This window comes from Echinops telfairi, unplaced genomic scaffold (genome assembly GCF_000313985.2).
Source record: "Echinops telfairi isolate 266 unplaced genomic scaffold, ASM31398v2 ScPeMD7_30;HRSCAF=105, whole genome shotgun sequence".
Taxonomy (NCBI): Eukaryota; Metazoa; Chordata; class Mammalia; order Afrosoricida; family Tenrecidae; genus Echinops; species Echinops telfairi.
In genome coordinates, this window is record NW_022103927.1 from 4,812,591 (window position 1) to 4,831,170 (window position 18,580).

General features: G+C 54.8%; 1 protein-coding gene across 1 annotated transcript; it reads left to right on the forward strand.

Moving 5' to 3' along the window:
* Nucleotides 1-729: 729 nt before the first annotated feature.
* MAN2B1 (mannosidase alpha class 2B member 1) lies at nucleotides 730-17,977 on the forward strand. Its single transcript, XM_004715599.2, has 24 exons — nucleotides 730-891; nucleotides 3,042-3,144; nucleotides 3,321-3,494; nucleotides 3,757-3,950; nucleotides 4,604-4,736; nucleotides 4,944-5,089; nucleotides 5,765-5,881; nucleotides 9,909-9,991; nucleotides 10,078-10,198; nucleotides 10,288-10,366; nucleotides 10,552-10,661; nucleotides 10,854-10,961; nucleotides 11,218-11,334; nucleotides 12,033-12,209; nucleotides 13,686-13,783; nucleotides 13,869-13,986; nucleotides 15,286-15,404; nucleotides 15,498-15,599; nucleotides 15,780-15,867; nucleotides 15,998-16,078; nucleotides 16,413-16,655; nucleotides 16,917-17,066; nucleotides 17,153-17,255; nucleotides 17,741-17,977. The coding sequence occupies exons 1-24, from the start codon at nucleotides 730-732 to the stop codon at nucleotides 17,848-17,850; spliced, it is 3,036 nt and encodes a 1,011-aa protein (XP_004715656.2). The 3' UTR covers nucleotides 17,851-17,977.
* Nucleotides 17,978-18,580: the final 603 nt, after the last annotated feature.

Genomic DNA, 18,580 nt, shown 5'->3' on the forward strand with positions numbered 1-18,580 from the left:
CTGGCGCTGGTGGTTTGCTTATTTCACAAATCTCCTGTCTAAAGTCCAGTGGCAGATAAAGCACAGTGAGCCCTTGCCCTTGGCGACTGAGACTATCAGCCTGCTGACCCTAGGAATCTGGGCTGGGGTTTTCTTCTCAGGGCGTCAGGGTAATAGTTGGAGCCTGGATGGACCAGTAGGAATTAGGGAGGAGGTGAAAGGCTCAGGTCCTCCCCTACCTATTCAGTCTACTCTGGAGATTAGACACCACAGGACCCCGGGGAGCCTTCCCAAGTAGGCTGGGTGCTTCCCATCCCCAGCACCCCAAGGGCACTTCAGTCTTTATGGAGTGAACAGACCCTACATCAACCAACCCCTGTTCTAGCCAAGCTGGGGCCCTCCAGGATCCCAGCCCTAAAGATAGAATGGGACACTTCTAGAATTCCATGCAAACACACCTTCGCAAACCAGTTACTCCTAGGAAGATCAAATCTCTGCCCCCACGAGGACAAAGTGTCACTTGGAGACCCACCAGTTCGTTTGCTCCTATCAAACCCATTCTGCTAAGGCTAAGAGTCTTCTGGGGACCCCAGATGCTAAGGCGTCCAGTTTTGGTCCCCTGATTTGTCCGTCTGTGTTCTAGCCCCGCCCTCCTCTGCGCCGATTGGCCAGCCCAGATTCTGGGGGAGCGGCCGTGCTTTGCTCGAGTCTGGCTGGGGAGCCGCCCGCGGCGGCAGTGGCGGCCGAGCTATGGGCACGGGCTCCGGGGCTGCTGGGGTCGGTGCGGGCCGAGGCCAGCGCGCGGCGGGGTGCTGGGCGACCCCCGGAGCGCCACGGCCGCCGCTCTTCTCTCTCTTCCTCCTCTTTTTCTTCTTGCTGCCGGTGCTCGGCGCCCCGATCTCGCCGTACGAGGTGAGTGGGGCCCGGGGACGGAAGTGTACAGGAGCCTCAAGGACCCGCGCACGGTCCGGAAGTGTGACTGGGCCTGTTTTGGGGGTGCTTAGGGCGCTGTGGATTAGGCAGTGGGCTGCTACCTGCAAGACCAGCAGTTCACACCCAGTGCAGCCTCCCCGCGGGAGACAGAGGAAGCTAGCTGCTCGCAGGAAGTGCTACCGTGTCTGAATTAGGGTCTCGATGACAGTGGGCAGGCAATGGTTGCTAGCCTGACAGTGTGGTTCGAGTGTGTGTTTTGTGTCATTAAGAAGTTTGATTGCGCCTTGAGTTTGCAAGGCTGCTCCTGATTGGACGCTTCATTCATGTGGCTCGCTTGGACTTTGCGTGGTGCCTGCAGCTGCCTGGGACCGCAGGGGCGAGCAGCGGTGAGGAGGGCTACTTACTGGACTCTGGTCTCTGCCTGTCCGGAGTTCCGCTTTCTTTTGTCTCCTTCACTTCCTGGCTCTGTGGTCCCGTGCTTCGCGTCACATCATCTCTCTGAACCCATTTCCTCATCTGCATTTGGGAGAATATGGCTGTCTGGCTTTTACAAATGCTTAGTAAACATTAGTTACCACTATTAGTTATGGAGTCCTTGGGTGGTACAAATGGTTAAGCCCTCAGCCGCTAGCCCCAAAGTTGGAGGTTTGAGACTACCCAGAAGTGCCTGGAGGAAGCAAGGCCTGGTGATCTTGTGACCCCAAATAGTGGGCCCAGGCCCTGGAGCTATGAGCTTTATTACTATCACTCCAAGTAGAAAAGAGAAAGAGAAAAAGGCTACCATTCTAAGATGACAACAATTGTGGCTGTTTAGTGGGTGCTCAACTTATCCCAAATTCTAAGTGATATCTTTTTTCATTTCTTCTAGCAATATTGATCACAGATTACATGCAAGTGGGCTGTAGCTTTGTTTAAAAATCTTGAATCTAAAAATAAAAAATTTGAGTCAGGTACCAGTTTCCATTTCAGATCATCAGTTTTTTATCCAACAACTTAGACTACTTATCAACCTTCCCCAAAGCTTGTCCCTTGGTGACCCTCCTCCCACTCCCCCCCCATGTTTGATTTTTCCCTCTCATGGAATACTATTTTCTCCTTTCACCCAAATTAATTCCTATCTACCTGCTAGCCCAGTATTTCCCAAAGAGAGCAATACTGTCCCCTGAGTGGTCCTGGAACCTTCCAAGGGGGCTGCAAAAACATATAGCTATTGTCCTGGATTACATACTAAAATGCCATGAGGATATTGAGCTTTTTGTTTCTGAAAAGGGGGAAGTAGGTCTAATAATTTAGGGAACCTATGCAGAACTTCACTCTGCCTCCATTGCTGCCCGCCCCAGCCCCTAACCATTGAAGTCTGTTCTTTTATTACTATGAAACGTCTTGTCTTGATTTTTCCTGTACAGCAGTGGCCTAATAAAATATTTGTCCTGTAGTGATTGGCCAGTTTCACTCTGGACTATAATTCTTAAGATGCATGACATAAAACCATAAAACACAGTAGAATGCAGAAGAACATAGGGAGTACATAAACACTTTAAAAGTTTATGACCTTGACACCTACTTTTCAAATGACCCATTGTCTACAATGACTGAGAAAGCTGGAGGGGTCGTTTTGTCTCTTAGCAGGATTCAAATAGCAACTGACATCCCTAACGCCCGTTTGAATTCTGGGACAGTCAAACCATACGGTGATGAAGCATACAGCCAAATGGATTCTCCTTCCACATGGCCGATTCAAATCAAAATGGCCACAGCCTTGCTCACAAATCTTGCCCACCACTCTTGTCTATTTCTGAAAGAAAATCCTGTGGAATTCTACTCTAAAACACTGGAGGTTGCAGTAAGCATCCGTTCCATGGTCTTCCCCCACCCTCCATGGTGTGAGTGAGAGCTGCCCTGTGGGGTCATGTGACGTGTAAATTGTATGTGTCTGAGGGATGCGTCTGAGTGTGCCCTCGTGAATGGGGCCTGGCCTCCGTACACAGTCAGGATTGGGCCACAGACTCACCACGTCAAAGCCACTTGCATGCTAGATCAAAGCTTATTGTGTACCTTCCCCCTTTGTGCCCCTATACCTTGGCGTTACTGACATGTGGTGTGTGTGTGTGTTTGGGCTTCCTGTGCAGACATGCCCCAAGGTGCAGCCGAACATGCTCAACGTTCATCTGGTGCCCCACACCCACGATGACGTTGGCTGGCTCAAGACGGTGGACCAGTACTTTTATGGCAGTGAGTAGAGGGTGGGGACTGGTCCCTGCATTCCCATAACCCTTCTGAGCCCCTTGGATCCCCTGGGGGCCATGGATATTGGGGTAGGGCAATGCCCGGCCGGGGTTCCTGTGTCTCAGAATGTTCTCCCTGGCCCCTCCTGCCCTGACTGACAGCCTTGGTCCCTGTGTCCGCAGTCCGCAATGACATCCAGCGTGCCGGGGTGCAGTACATCCTGGACTCGGTAGTCTCTGCCCTGCTGGCCGACCCCACCCGCCGCTTCGTCTATGTGGAGATAGCCTTCTTTGCCCGGTGGTGGCACCAGCAGACAAAGACAACGCAGGAACTGGTGCGGGACCTTGTGCGCCAGGGTGAGCCTGCCCTCAGGAAATGAAAAGAGGAAGCCCAGCCTCACTTCCATTTTGGCCACCGTGGCTTCTCAAAACCCCATCTCCTCTGGAAAACCTGTCATGCATGGAGCCTTTTGCCCCCAGCTGGCGACACAGGCCTGGGGGATGACCCCTCTTCATCCTCTAGGCCTGGCACGTGGGCAGGTCCTGTCATCCCCAGCATCACCCACCCTGGCCCCGAAAGCCTCACTGAATCACCCTCCTGGTGTTCCCTCCGGCACAGGACGCCTGGAGTTTGCCAACGGCGGCTGGGTGATGAACGATGAGGCGTCCACCCACTACGGCGCCATCGTGGACCAGATGACGTTGGGGCTGCGTTTCCTGGAGGACACGTTCGGTGCCGCTGGGCGTCCCCGTGTGGCCTGGCACGTCGACCCTTTTGGCCATTCACGGGAGCAGGCCTCGCTGTTTGCACAGGTGCCCCTCCTGACCTCTCTTGGGGCCACTTGCTCTGACCCTTCCCACAACCATGCCAACCCACCGTTTGCTCACTGAGCCCACACTGACTCGGCTCTGCGCCAAGACCCTGAGCCCCATCCCTTGGTTGAGCTGTGAATCCTTGCCCTTCTTGCTCTAGCCCAAGCCATGGGATGTCCCGGCCCCAAGCTGACCCCGCTTGCTCCCTCCCCTGACCGTTTTGTGTGGCTCTGACCCCTTATTGTTTGCTGTAATCCCCAAGCTCGATGGCATGGCCGGTGGAGGCCAGCCCTGCTTTTAAACCTGCCTCTCACCCCACTTCCTTTCCCTGCTCTGACCCTCCCCGGTTCAGGCAGGGGAGAGAATGACAGTCTCTCTGAATCAGGCCTGACTCCGTCTGCTGGCACCAAGCTCCCTGCCCCAGGGTGGGATGGTGGAGGTGGGTTCCCCCCTCTCCAGGCTCCCAGCTCTCCCTGAGCTCCTATGATTGTGACTCATCCTCAGACTTGGGAAGGTGCTGGGAGCCTTCCTGGAGGTAGCACTCCTTGCTCCCAGTGCTCTGATGCACCCCTTGCAGGCTGGATTTGGGATCAATTGGTGGTAAAAGAGGTGGGCCTGGTTCACACTGCCCTCCCCTGTGTGCTGACCCCCAGATGGGCTTCGATGGCTTCTTCTTCGGTCGCCTGGATTACCAAGATAAGAAGGTTCGGGAGGAGATGCTGGAGATGGAGCAGGTGTGGCGGGCCAGCACCAGCCTGAAGCCTCCCACCGCTGACCTCTTTACCGGTGAGCAGGTGCCGGGGTAACCCCACGGGTGTGTGGACTGGGCAGTCCCCGTGCCCTTGACTGAATGCCCTGAGGTGGCTGTCTGGACAGTCTTCATGCTTTTGCACTGGGTTCTCACAAATTCATGCTCCGGGTGGAGGATGGCAGGTCTCAGCCCTCGGGCAGGTCTGGGGTGCTGGGCCACTCCTGATATTGGCGTGGCCGCAGGCGTGCTCCCCAACATGTACAACCCCCCGGACTATATGTGCTGGGACAGTCTGTGTGACGATGACCCTGTGGTGGATGACCCTCGCAGCCCGGAGTACAACGCCAAAGAGGTGGTCAGATACTTCCTGCAGGTGGCTGCTGCCCAGGTAAGCCTAGTGTCCTGGGCCTACAGGACTGGTGTCGAGAATGCAGGGCCCTGCGTATGGCTCGGACATTGTCCGTGAGGAGGTTCCCATTCACCATCCCCACGTCCTTCCTCTCAGATTGGGGTATCTTCCTGTTCCGAACCCTCGTGGTGCAGTGGTTAAGCGTATGGCTGCCTATGTGACGGTCATCAGTTTGAACCCACCAGCCGATCCACAGGAGAAAGCTGTGTTTGTCCGCTGCTCTAAGGAAGACAGCTTGGGAAATCCCCATGGGGCAGGTCTACCCTGTCCTGTGGGGTTGCTATGGGCTGGAGTCAGTGGCAGTGGCTTTGGGGTCCTGAGCAGCGCACAGAGATCCTTCTCCCACAGCACACTCTCCCTGTGACCGTGACAGAGCCTGGCACAGCCCCTTGGTGCCCTTACCTGTGTGGTCAGCCCAAGGGAACCCAACGGAACCGCTGACAATTGTTATGGCCAGGCCCCGTGCTCCCATGTGCCACTGACACATGATTATGATTCTTTTTTGTAACAGACTTCATGAGTTCCCATATCCTCCCCAACCTCCTTGTGTACACACTTGATCTCCCATGTACCCAGGACACAGCTATACATGGGGGTGGAGGTGGGGGTGGGCCAAGACACCCTGGCCTGAGGACAGCCCTATCCTACCTGCAGGGCCAGCACTACCGCACCAATCACACCATCATGACCATGGGCTCAGACTTCCAATACGAGAATGCCAACACGTGGTTCAAGAACCTTGACAAGCTCATCCAGATGGTCAACAGCCAGGTCAGTTGGCCCATCCGTGGGGCCCGTGTGCGCCCGTGTGCTGCTAGTCCTGTCCGGGTCACCAGCCCCTGACAAATATCATAGGTGTTATAATATATGCAGATCATAGTAAAGTCATAGAGCATAGGAGAGGTACGAAAGAAAAGATAAAATGAAGGAGTCAGATACATTTTATGGTCTCATGCTCACCTCCAGGATGGCCATGATCTCAGCAGCCAGGTCCGTGCAGAGCGCCGGCAGAGTAGAGGGGAGGAGAGAGAGAGAGCGATTTATTTCTAACCAAGGCTTATATATCTTTGTGGGGTGTACAAGTCCCCTGATTACAGGTAACGACCTATGTCACAGGAAGGGGTTGTACCATAGGCAATACAGCAGTGGGAGGGGCACGATCTAGGGGGGGGTACATGCAATAGGAAGAGGAGGGATTAGGGGTACACATGCGACAAGATGGGCGGATCCTAGATTCAGGATGGCAGCCTAACCTTGATCGTCCTTGAGCTGGTGGTTTGATTTATTCTGAGCCCTTCAGGGAAAGCAATCCACTGTCCTTCACAGCAGGGAGTGAGCCCCACCCATGGTGGACCAGGCAGTAGTCTGATTGCTCTGCATGGCTGATGCCTTCGAGGAGATAACTGGGCAATCATTTACCATTAGTTGCAAGCAGTGTCCTAGGTCTGACATCTATTTGGGGGAGACAAGCTGGGGGAAATCCTCTTTATATCCCACACCAACTCTGTGCCCTGAGCCACAAACCACCTCACGCTTAGTGCCTACGATGACAGAAGGGCACCGTCTTCCAGTTCCGCAGACCAGAAGTCCAACAAGTGTCTCGCTTAGGCTAAAATGAAAACGGCAGCAGGATTGCTCTTCTTTTTAGGGGCCTATGTAAATGGGTAGGAGCCCTGGTGGCATAGTGGGTTGTGCTCTGGGCTGCTAAAGGCAAGGTCTGCAGTTCAAAACCACAAACCACTCCCTGAGAGCAAGACGAGGCTTTCTACTCCTATAAAGATATAGAGTCTGCTGGGAAACCTACATGGGCAATTCTACCCGATCCCATAGAGTCCTAGCTGCACAGGAACCAATTCAAGGGAAGTGAGGTGGGAGTTTGGTATAAAAAATGGGTGGGCCGTGGTCTTCTAATATACCCCTGGGGGGAACTGACTTGATGGCACCCAATAACAACAACAAGAACGACTTCCCGGATAGACGCCATGATGGTTGAGTATGGTTTGTGAGTTCTGGGGGCGAGGCAATGAAGCCTTGCACCCAGAAGGGAAGTAGAGAACGCTGTGGGAAGGTCGGCTAGTGTCAGAATTGGTAAGAAGGTTGGAGGGCAGAGGTGTGTCCGTACGCAGCCGCATCAGAATCAGCTTTGGGCTGATATTGATGCCAGAATACTCCTTAGAGGCAAAGATGAGCCTCGAGTACTGTGGGCGTGTTATCAGGAGAGAGCGGTCCCTGGAAAAGGACGTCGTGCTTGGCAGAGGCCTGGGCACAAAGGAACAAAACACTGCCTGGTCCTGTGCCACCCTCACGATGGTTCTTAAGTTGGACCGCTTTGTGGCAGCCATCATATCAAACCAATCTCATTAAGTGTCTTCTTTTTCTCTGCTCCTCGACGTGATCAAGCACGATGTTCTTACCCAGGGACTGGTCTCAAGACCGATCTGCTTGTCCTTTGAGCAGACCACAGTACTTTCAATATTTCTCACCAGCCCCACAATTCACAGGCATCCATTTTTCGGTCTACCTGATTCAGTGTCCAACTTTCACATGCATGTGAGGGGATAGAAAGTACCATGGCGTGGGTCAGTCCTCAAAGTAACGTCCTTGCTTTTCAATACTTGAAAGAGGTCTTGTGCAGCAGATTTACCCAATGTAATGTGTCTTGATTTCTTGGCTGCTGCTTCCATGAGCATCGATTGTGAATCCAAGCAAGATAAAATCCCTGACAACTTCAATCTTTTCTTCATTTATCATTACGCTTCCTTATTGGTCCAGTGGTGAAGTTAACAGGTGACAATTCAGGGTCAGAAATGCATAGGACACTATTCCTGGCTCAGGATAGCCTCTCCTCACCAAATCAGCAGGCGGGCCTCTCTGATTGTCAGTCTCTCAGCAATAAGGACCACTGGCTTACACAAGGCTTGCTCAGGCAAGTGTTAACACCATCCTCAGCGTTATCTGCCTGCCCCGTCTCCACATCCGCACCTCAACTCCCTCACTTCCTGTATTGCCATTTCACGAGGTCTGCTCAAAGTCACACCACTGGCCACTGAGCACCTGCCAGCAGATATTTCTCAGCCCTTCCCCCATCCCTGAGGAGTCTTCAATCCCCTCAACCACGTCCTCTGCTGAGCAAGTACCATACCCTTTGGCTGCCGGGGTGCCACTCTCTCGTTTTCTCTCCTGCCCCTGACAGTTCCTCTGCGGACTGTTTTAGACTCTGCCAACGAACTCTTTGGTTGCGATCCTGGTTCTGCCACCTATTGCCTTTGTGGCCGTCAGCAGTGGGCTTAAGTGCTCAGTGCCTTTGTTTCCTTATCTATAAAATGGATTTAAATGGTGGTCATCACCTCACAGGGCTGTTACATGAGAGTGTAATGGGTTCATTTGCTTAGAGCAATCAAATAGCGCCTGGCACGTAATACATGCTAATGGTGGTGGTTATTGTCCTTGCCTCTGAGGAAAAACTCCTGCCTCTCCTCTAACATATCAGCTGCAAGGCTTCCTCTCCCAGCCAGCTTTCACCCAACCCTAGGCTCCACGTGAACCCACATCCAGGCCAACTAGAACCAACTGACTGTTTAAAGTCTCTCTTCCCAGCTTGGCTGTGCATTCCATGAGGGCTAGGACTGGTCTCTCTGGTTCTAGATTGTGTCTGGAATCTAGATGGGTTGAAGAACTGAGTCATTGTGTGCTGAGTAGGCAGTGTTAAATGCCTAGGTTGGTAAATAAGCATGTGTGGGGGTGTGTAGTCACGTGTGCACTCCCTTTATTTACTCAACTATTTATTGAGCACCTACTGTGTGCTGGGTACTGAGGACCCAGTATCAGCAGAAGGCGGCTAGCCTTGTTCCTCTGCTCTCCTCTCTTGAAAAAGGAGCTCCCATTCATTATAAAAATTGAGCCATTTTGGTACAAATGCTGATTCCCGCACTCGAATGTCCAAGAGAACTCTGAACACCACGGCTCCTTAACACACCGGGTCATGAGGGCTTGGAGTTAAGTCCAGGACAATGGGCTTCCTCTTTCTTTTTGGTAATGCCACCATTTCACCCCCCCCACCCACCACCCCCCGTGAACGTTTACAGTTACAGAATTCAAGCTATTTTGAAAGTTAAATAACGGGGCAAGCCATTGGGAGACTTGGTAAACTGTTGAATACAAAACAGATGAACTTGGTACCGGAGTTTAGGTGGTTGCCTAGACAAAATTAAGATTTACTTTGAGAGGTACAGAAAAGGTTTCCGCAAAGATAATTTGATTGAAAGACTCCTAAGAGGAAGAAAAACGTTGCCAGCCCGGCCCGGTATTTTTTTACTTCCCCCACTGTGAAATGGACACTTAAAACATTCTCAGCCAGAGATTGTCGGGTGGCAGGGGAACTTCCGCTGGGGTTAGCAAACGGTTCTGGGTAATGTAGTCCCAGTGCAATTCGTGGACTCTGCGCATGCTCTATCCAAATCACCTTCGCTCCCACGCGTCTCAACGTAATTCTCCATCTGATCCGTACACCCTCACCTAATTTACAATGCAAAGTTAAAAATTTTGAAAATAACTTAAAAACACAATAGAAGTTTAGTAAAATCTCAGGTCTATTCTTGTATCTCTGAGGCTCTTTCAAGCATGGTACTATGGCTTTGGCCGATACTCCTATTCCACTTGACTCTCGGTTTGCCCTCAGAATGTCTAGTAGAGCATCTGCTGCGCGTGTGTGCACACGTGTCGACGCATGTACCTGCTCCCTGCAAGCCCTCTGGGAAGACACGACTCCAGGGGCCTTTACCTCTTCTTCCCCCTGCAGCAGGCCAATGGGAGCCGAGTCAACGTGCTCTATTCCACCCCTGCCTGTTACCTCTGGGAGCTGAACAAGGCCAACCTCACCTGGTATTTGGGGACACGCCCATCTGGGGGTATTGGGATGCCTGTGGGCCCAGCCCTCAGTGCCCCACCTCCGCGATCCGCCTCTGCAGGTCGGTCAAACAGGATGACTTCTTCCCCTACGCCGACGGCCCCCACAAGTTCTGGACGGGTTACTTCTCCAGCCGGCCGGCCCTCAAACGCTACGAGCGCCTCAGCTACAACTTCCTGCAGGTGGGTGGGTGTCTGGCCCAAGGAGATGGCCAAGGGGTGGTCACCCCAATGGGCACGCTTAGTTACCCCAATACACCTGTACCTACCAGGTATGCAGCCAGCTGGAGGCGCTGGTGGGACCCAAGGCCAACGCGGGACCCTATGGCTCTGGAGACAGTGCGCCTCTCAGTAGGTGTCGGGTCTGCGGGGTGGCGGTGGGGGGGCAGGGAGGGGGGCGGGGGAGACTGGGGCTGGACTGTCCCACCTTCAAAGCTCTTAAGTTTCATTCCCACGTGCACTGAAGCTTCTGTGTCTGCAGCGGTCGGGGCGAGTGGCCCATGGAGGCCCCACCCAGCTCACCTTCCCACCCACAGGGGAGGCGATGGCCGTGCTCCAGCATCACGACGCGGTCACCGGCACCTCCCGGCAGCACGTGGCTGATGACTACGCGCGCCAGCTGGCTGAGGGCTGGGGTCCGTGTGAGGTGTGCGGCCAAAAGGGGAGGCACCTCGCAGGCCGGCGACGAAGGGGCGGAACCTGGGGGGCGGGGGAGCAGAGAGGGGAGTGGGAGGAGTCCCGGAAGGGGGGTGGGGCTAGGGTGGCTCGGATGAAGAGGGGCGGGGCCGAGGAGGAGGGGGCATCTAGGGCTAATGCGCATCTTTACGCTTCTCGCCAGGTGCTTCTGAGCAACGCTCTGGCGCGGCTTCGGGGCGCCAAGGAGCAGTTTACCTTCTGCAGGGAGCTCAATGTCAGCGTCTGTCCACTCAGCCAGACCACAGCAAAAGTGAGCCGGCAGGGGGCGGGGCCGGAGGGCTGGTCTGTGGGCGGGGCCAAGAGCTGACGGAAAGAGGACCGCCTCTTTGGGGGGCGGGGCGAAGGGAGGCGGGGCTCGGGTCTGCATTTTCGGAGTTGTTCTTGGAGGAACCACTCAGGGATGTTTGCGTGTGAGCCGCAGGCTGCACCACGTCCGGGAGCCTGGTGGGTGCGTTTGGAAAAAAACTTGCGAGTGACTTATGCCCGCCCTGACACTCCCTCCCTAGTTCCAGGTCACCGTGTATAACCCCCTGGGGCGCAAGGTCGATCGGATGGTCCGGCTGCCGGTCCGTGAAGGTGCTTTCTCCGTGAAGGACCCCAATGGTGTGGCGGTGCCCAGCGAAGTGAGCCCCCCAACAATCTCACCCTGATTCCCTCCCACTTGGAGCTCCTCCCCATGGACCTCTTTCCGTCCTGCGACCTACGACCCCTACTTCCTACCACCTCACCATAAATACCTCCCTCGCTGCCCCTCAGCCTCCCTTTGGGGCTATCTCCCCCTGTTGAGCAGCTCCTCATGAAATGGTTTCTTCTCTCCCTCTTTAGTCCTTTAGTCCTTTAGTGCAGAGGATATGCACCCACATCGGGCACACCACTTGCTGTTGAATTGACTCCAACGCTGCCAACCATGAGGTTGGAGGTGCCAGTCCACCTGGAGGCACATTAGAAGAAAGACGGCCTAATTTATTTCTGGGCCCGGTGGGGGGCAGGGGCATCAGACATTGAAAACTTAGGGAGCATAGTTGTACTCTGACACACATGGGGTCCCCCCAACACCTCTTCCATCAATAATCTTTCTCTCACTTCTTTCCCTCCCCAAGTCTCTCTGTTGACTCAGTGGATTTTTCTCCCTCGTGAACAAAGGAGCCTCCTCTCTCAGAAATCTTTATCTCAGAAATGCTGATGCTCCCCCACTACCTCAGTGTCTCCACCCCATTTCAAGACTTCAGAAGTCCCTCCCTGAGTGTGGCCTCAGCACATAGTGCCCCATTGTGTATGTATTTACAGCCTCTTGACTCGCATGTCCTCCCTGTTATCCAAGGTGGTGGTACTTCCGGGGTCAAACAGACAGGAGCACCCCCCAGAGCTGCTCTTCTCTGCTTCAGTGCCTGCCCTGGGCTTCAGCACCTACTCTGTGGCCCGGCTGCCTGGCCGGAACCCCAAGTCCCGCACACACCGACCCAAGCCAAGAATTCGAGCCCTGGACATACAAAATGAGGTGAGACCCCCTCAAGTCCCTTTCCCTAACACTATGACATCTTTTGTGGACTCTGGGTCACAGGGTCCTGATTTCATGGTGCAGCATCTCTCTCCTGCCATTTTGTCCTTGAGTGAGTGACCTCTCCTGGGGCTGTGGTCAGGACCCAGCGTGAGCATGGGTGGGTGTCCAAAAGGATGGTGGATAGAACATCAGGGAAGACCTTCCTGAGAAGCTACTGGTTGAGGGGAACACAGGGAAGTGAGAGAGGGAGCTAGTTGGGGAAGAAATGGATCACAACAGGAAAGAGCAGATGCCCACAAGCCCCAAGGCAGAACATTGCTTGGTTCAGGAACACAAGGAACTCAGTGTGGCTGAAGCAGAGTGCCCGGTGGGGATGGGAGGAGAGGAGGGCAGGCGCTCCCTGGGACTTTGACTTTCATCACGAAGGAACCACAGGAAGAGTCCTGCTCCATTAAGGTTTCTGAGGACCTAGGATTTTAAAGGGTGGCTTAGTGGTTACAAGTTGGGCTACTAACTGTAAGGTCAGCAGTTCAAGACCACCCGCTGCTCAGCAGCATAAAGATGGGGCTTTCTACTCCCATAAAGAATTACTGTCTCTCGAGCGCACAGGGGCAGTTTCCCCCTATCCTGTAGGCATGTTCTGAGTCAGCACTGACTTGATGGCAATGAGTTTGGTTTGCTTTTCTGAGGACCTTTAAGGAGCACCTGTGAGTTACATATTGGGCTGCTAACCATAAGATCCAAGGTTCAAACCCATCAGCCACTCTTCGGGAGGAAGAAGCAAGCCTTCTGCTCCTGAAAAGATTTCCATTCTCAGAAACCCAGTTCTCCTCTGTCCTATGGGGTCGTTATGGGTTAGAATCAACTCGATGGCAGTGGCTCTGTTGTGGTTTGTTTTGTTTTAGGGGGAGGACCTTTGCTTTTGTGTGACCCCTTTCCTCTATAAAAGAATATTAAAAGGATATTGCTTTAAAGGTGAATAGAATCCATGCTGGATTCCTTATTACCTATTCACTTTTTATTCAAGTTTTCTCCAGAAACCTAAAGCAATGAGAACTTCAAACATTTCTCTGAATTCCTAAAGCCTCTTGCATCCTGGGCACTGAGATCCCAGTGTCTGCCTCACAGTTGGCTCTGGTTGCAAGCAGAGGAGCCCCCTGCTGGGATTTAGGATGAACCCTCTGGCTGCCGAGGGAGTGGACAACAGACTAGGGGTGGAAGGAGGAAGTTATCAGAACAGGGAGGAGGCCATGGTCTTGGCTTGTGATGGGTCAGCTCTGACCCGAGAAGTGTGGACATGGTGAGGTGTGGTCACATAGGAGATAAAGCGAACTGAAAGGATTTGCAAGTAGGCTCCGATGTGAGAAGTGAAGACAAGGGTGACTGTAGGGTTCTGTCTTCACCTCTGGGAAGGACAGAGCTACTCTTGCCTGAGGCGATGATCATTAACATTTGTCCACCTTCTCTGACCAGCACATCCGGGCTTCATTCAACTCTGACACAGGGCTCTTGATGGAGATTGAGAACCTGGATCAGAACCTCCGGCTGCCTATTCGCCAAGCTTTCTTCTGGTGAGGGTGTGGATCACCAGGTCAGGGAGGAATGTGAGTGGAGCCCTGGACCCCCTAACCTGACTCTGGTCTGCCTCGGCCTCAGGTACAATGCCAGCGAAGGCAACAACGTAAGCTCCCAGGTCTCAGGTGCCTATATCTTCAGACCAGACCAACAGGATCCACTGCCTGTGAGACGCTGGGCTGAGACTCGCCTGGTGAAGGTCTGTGGCCCGGAATGATGAGTGGGGCAGATGGGGGTGGGGATGGTGGTGGGAGCTGTGTGATTAGGTGTGGTGTGTGAGGACATTTTGGAGGAAGGGGACCGAGTGTGTATGGGATATGGTAAGGTGGAAGGAAGGATCCACATCTCTTATCAGATAAAGGGGTTCCCCTCTGATACTCGAGAGTTCTAGTTGAGGGTTCGATGGGCTGGCGTGGATCTGTCTGAGGAATCACACACTGAAGGCGCTCACACCTGCCAGGGGGGTCAGGATTCTGACTTAGGTTTGGAAATTGGAGGTGGGTGTTACCACTTGGTCCACAAATGGGCAGGGCTGTTGCAACTCTTTGGAACTCACCAAGGGTCTGTGGTGTGAGGCGGACCTTTCTGGGGTGGGTCACTGAGAATTCACACCTGAGAAAGTTGAATGTAGGGGGCATATCTGAGGGTGCAGATATGTTCCAGAAACGTCTAGGGTCGTTGCCAGCCCTGTCATCTACATTTCCCCACCTCCCTGTAAGGTGAGCAGCTTCAGACCTTGTATCACTGAATTAGGGTATCGCTTTGCCTACTATAACAGAGCTATCCAAATGCACTGCCACCAGCCCCTTTTTAGGAAAAAAAAATTATTCTGTGACCCCCGACAAACGAAAAACTTTCATGCGATAGCCCACAAGGGAGGATAAAGTGTAGGGACCTGCCTGAATTGTTCTCGTGCCCTCCCGCCCCCTGGGAGGCAGCATCACCTACTTGGGGAAATAGTGCTCTAACATAAAGTCTGGCCAAGCAGTCCAAGGCAGGGGAGGCCGCTCCCCAGTCACCCAGGCCCCTTCCCTCGTGGTTCTGCCTTCAGCGTTCAGCTTCCACCTCATGATCCAAGGTAGCTACTCAGGCTACAGCCATCACAGCTTCCATATGAGCAAGCAGGAAAGGAGAAGGGCCAGCTAAGTAGTCATCTACTGAGATCACTTTCCACTGGACAGACTGGTCACACAGCTACTTCTAGCTTCAGAGGATGCTGGGGATTACAAGACGTAGACCACGTAGCCATGCGCCAAGCTAGAACGCTAGGATTACGTGAAAGAGGTGAGGGTGATGGGGATCAAGTGGCTGATAGGCCACCCTGGACGATGAAGTAGCCATGACAAGACAGGTTGGGTCCCCATGCTGTCTGCTGGTGGGGCTGACCCTGGTACAGGGAGAGTGGAGTTCACAGCCGGGCAGACCTCGGTAGGGCTCACCTGCTCAGGTGTGGGCTCACCCCTGCACTCTCCCCTCCCCTGTCCCCTTCGGCATGCAGACGGCCTTGGTGCAGGAGGTGCATCAGAACTTCTCGGCCTGGTGCTCCCAGGTGGTTCGCCTGTACCCGGGGCAGAGGCACTTGGAGCTGGAGTGGACAGTGGGGCCAATACCCGTGGGGTGAGTGTCCTGACTGGAATGGCGCTGAGGGCTGGGCCAGCGCGGCCTTTAATAAAGATGAGACCGATGACCCTGCTTTCCCATTGACCGCAGGGACGGATGGGGGAAGGAGGTCATCAGTCGCTTTGACACGACCCTGGAGACGAATGGACGCTTCTACACAGACAGCAATGGAAGGGAGATTCTGGAGAGGAGGTGGGCGTGGCTAGGGACACTGAAGGCGTGGGTGGAATAATGGGTGGGGTCCTGGGGCCCAGGGGTGGTGGGGACATTTGCCGGTCGTGTGTGGGCAGGTGAGAATGAGGAGGGAGCGAGGAGCTGTGAGCTGGGAAGGATGGCAGACCCCAGGCCTGACAGAACCCCGCTCCTCCGCAGGCGGAATTATCGGCCCACCTGGAACCTGAACCAGACTGAACCTGTGGCCGGAAACTACTTCCCAGTCAACAGCCGCATTTACATCACGGTACTCCCCACGCCTCCCCATCCTCAGCACCTCTCAGGTGTTCTGGGCGGTCACCTTGGCTCCCTGCCAGACCCCGCCCACTGGGCGTGGCGTACAGCCCCGCCCCTCAGCCCCGCTCTCCCCCTCCCAGGACGGGAACACGCAGCTGACAGTGCTGACTGACCGATCCCAGGGGGGCAGCAGCCTGAGCGATGGCTCCCTGGAGCTGATGGTGAGTGGGCGACAGCTGTGTCGACGCCTGGGCTCCACCAGGCCTTGTTGGACCGACCGGAAGCCTGTTTCTGCCCCACCTGCTAGGTGGCCCCACGATTTGTAGCGCTCACTCATCTTTCCTATTCCAGGGTTTCTCTGTACGTTTATTCAGTCCCTCCCCTGGGCGGCCCCTCTCCAAGCCCTGACTTGCCCGACCCCGGACCCCTGTTAGGAACTGACTATCCTTACCTAACAGAGCCGAACTGCCCCCCCACATCTATTCCTCTTTCCATTTTCTGGCCCAGGGACCCCCTAGCCGACCTTGACTGTCTCCTGGCCTCTCTGTCCGCTAGGTGCACCGAAGGCTGCTGAGAGATGATGCCCGTGGAGTTGGGGAGCCGCTGCAAGAGGCGGGCCCGGATGGGCAGGGACCAGGGCTGTGGGTGCGAGGCCACCACCTCGTGCTGCTGGACACTGCCCGGGCTGCGCCCACCGGGCACCGGCTGCTGGCGGAAAAGGAGGTCCTGGCCCCACAAATTGTGCTGTCCCTGGGAGATAGTGCCCTCTATCACCTAGGGACCACTCCGCGCATGCAGGTGAGGGGCAGAGGGCTCCGCAGATTCAGGGGGGCCGCTCGAAGTCTGCAGATTGGGTGCTAGGCTCAGTCATATCCATTTTGCCTGCATCCAGAGGGCTAGAGGGACCCATCAAGTAGTCCCAACCCTATCTCTTCAGTCCCATCCCTCTTGGCCACTCCCCCACCCAGGCTCAGATCAGCCCCGCCCTCTCAGTGCAACCCTGCCCACTGACCACATTAAGCCTGCCCCCGCGGATCCCCAGGTTGTCCTTTCTTCCAGTTCTCTGCGCTGAACAAGGAGCTGCCCCCCTCAGTACACCTGCTCACCCTTGCCCGCTGGGACCCAGGGACTCTGCTGCTGCGCTTGGAGCATCAGTTTGCCGTTGGGGAGGACCGCAACTTGAGCTCCCCCGTGACCCTAGACTTGCAGGTGAGCACAGACAAGAAGACTAGGAAGAAGGGAAAAGGGGGACCCTCACTGGACTCCCGCTCAGCTGGCCCATCCTCTGCCCACAGAACCTGTTCTCCACCTTCACTATCACTCGCCTGCAAGAGACCACGCTGGCGGCCAACCAGCTTCGGAATCACGCCTCCAGGCTCCAGTGGACAACCAACAAAGGTGAGGGCCTCCCGGGGCTGGGAGCTGAGACGGTGTGAGGCATGGGCATGTTGGCCAGGACCTAGACACCAGCTGGAGCGTCACGGGTGCTGTCTCGATCCAGGTCAAGAGTGTAAGGGTCTGAAGTGAGTTCAGCAACCTGACAAAGAGTAGTTGAGGGTTTGGGAAAAGGGTTCAGTGCCAAGAAGGACGCTTAGGAATCTGGGGCCCTCAGTGTCCAGGTGTGGGAGGCCAGCACGAGGGCCTGCAGGGGTATCCAGCACCCAGGGAGTGTGCTCAACAGCCAGAGGTAGGGCTTGAGAGGGTGAGGGAGCTGGCCCGATGTCTTGGGATTAAGTTGCCCTGGGAAGTAATTTAAAGGTTGGAGATAAAGCCCTGCGGACAGATTTCAAGGCTCATGGCTGTGATGAGGTCTCCAATCGCAAGTGAGGCAGAGGAAATTCTGTGCCTCCTCACTGGTTGTCTTCCTGAATTCCTTCGCCCAGGCCCTGCTACCCAAACCCCGCCTTCCTTGCTGAACCCCACCGCTGTCACGCTGCAGCCCATGGAGATCCGCACCTTCTTGGCCTCAGTCCAATGGAAGAAGAATGTCTAGACCTGCCAAGAGGCCTCCTTCTGGGCCGGGGTCCCTTCCTGTCTCCCAGAGATGAGGGAGGCGCTTCCCTTGTCCTCTGGCTGCTGCTGCCACCAACCAAAACCATTAAAAAATGTCACCACCAGGATCCAGGTTGAGGCATAACTGAGTGGAGTGGTTTGGGGTGTGTGAAGGGGTAGAAACAGACCCTAGCTGACCTGACCCAAGGCTTACAGATGGGCTTCTTGCCTCTTTGACTGGTCCTGCTAGAAGCTCACACACCGCTCACTCCCTACTTGCCACCCATTCCCACCCACTGCTCCTCCTCTGTCTGCTGCTGCCCTCCCCCCTTGGGTATCAGAGGCAACCCAAGGGGAAGCTTTGGATGGGTGGGCTGGAGCCATGGACCTCCCGGGAGCTGGAGGGAGAGAGTCTGACACTTCCTGGGCTTCTACAGAATTCTGTTATCAAGAAAGACGATGTTGGGATTAAGTTTGAGTGTAGCAGGAGGAAGAAGTGCACCAGCAGATGGTAGGACTTGTGCAGTTCGGGAATGCTCACAGCGCCACCTGCAGCCTAGTGCAGGTCAGTGTTAGGATGAGCCTCTTGGAAGTTCACTCTATAAAGGGACCTCCCAGGACAGATAGGGAAGTTTGGGAGGGTGTCCCCAGGCTCACCAAGGTCCCATGTGGGACCCAGTCAGTGTTACACGTGAACATCTTTCCAAGTGCCTCCTTGAGGGGCAGCCGTC

Bases quoted from the DNA above. Each gene is read 5' to 3' on its own strand.
- MAN2B1 (XM_004715599.2), top strand. From the start codon at position 730: ATGGGCACGGGCTCCGGGGCTGCTGGGGTCGGTGCGGGCCGAGGCCAG. The intron at 9,992-10,077 runs GTATTTGGGGAC...CCGCCTCTGCAG, and splicing joins AACAAGGCCAACCTCACCTG to GTCGGTCAAACAGGATGACT. The intron at 11,335-12,032 runs GTGAGCCCCCCA...CTGTTATCCAAG, and splicing joins GTGTGGCGGTGCCCAGCGAA to GTGGTGGTACTTCCGGGGTC.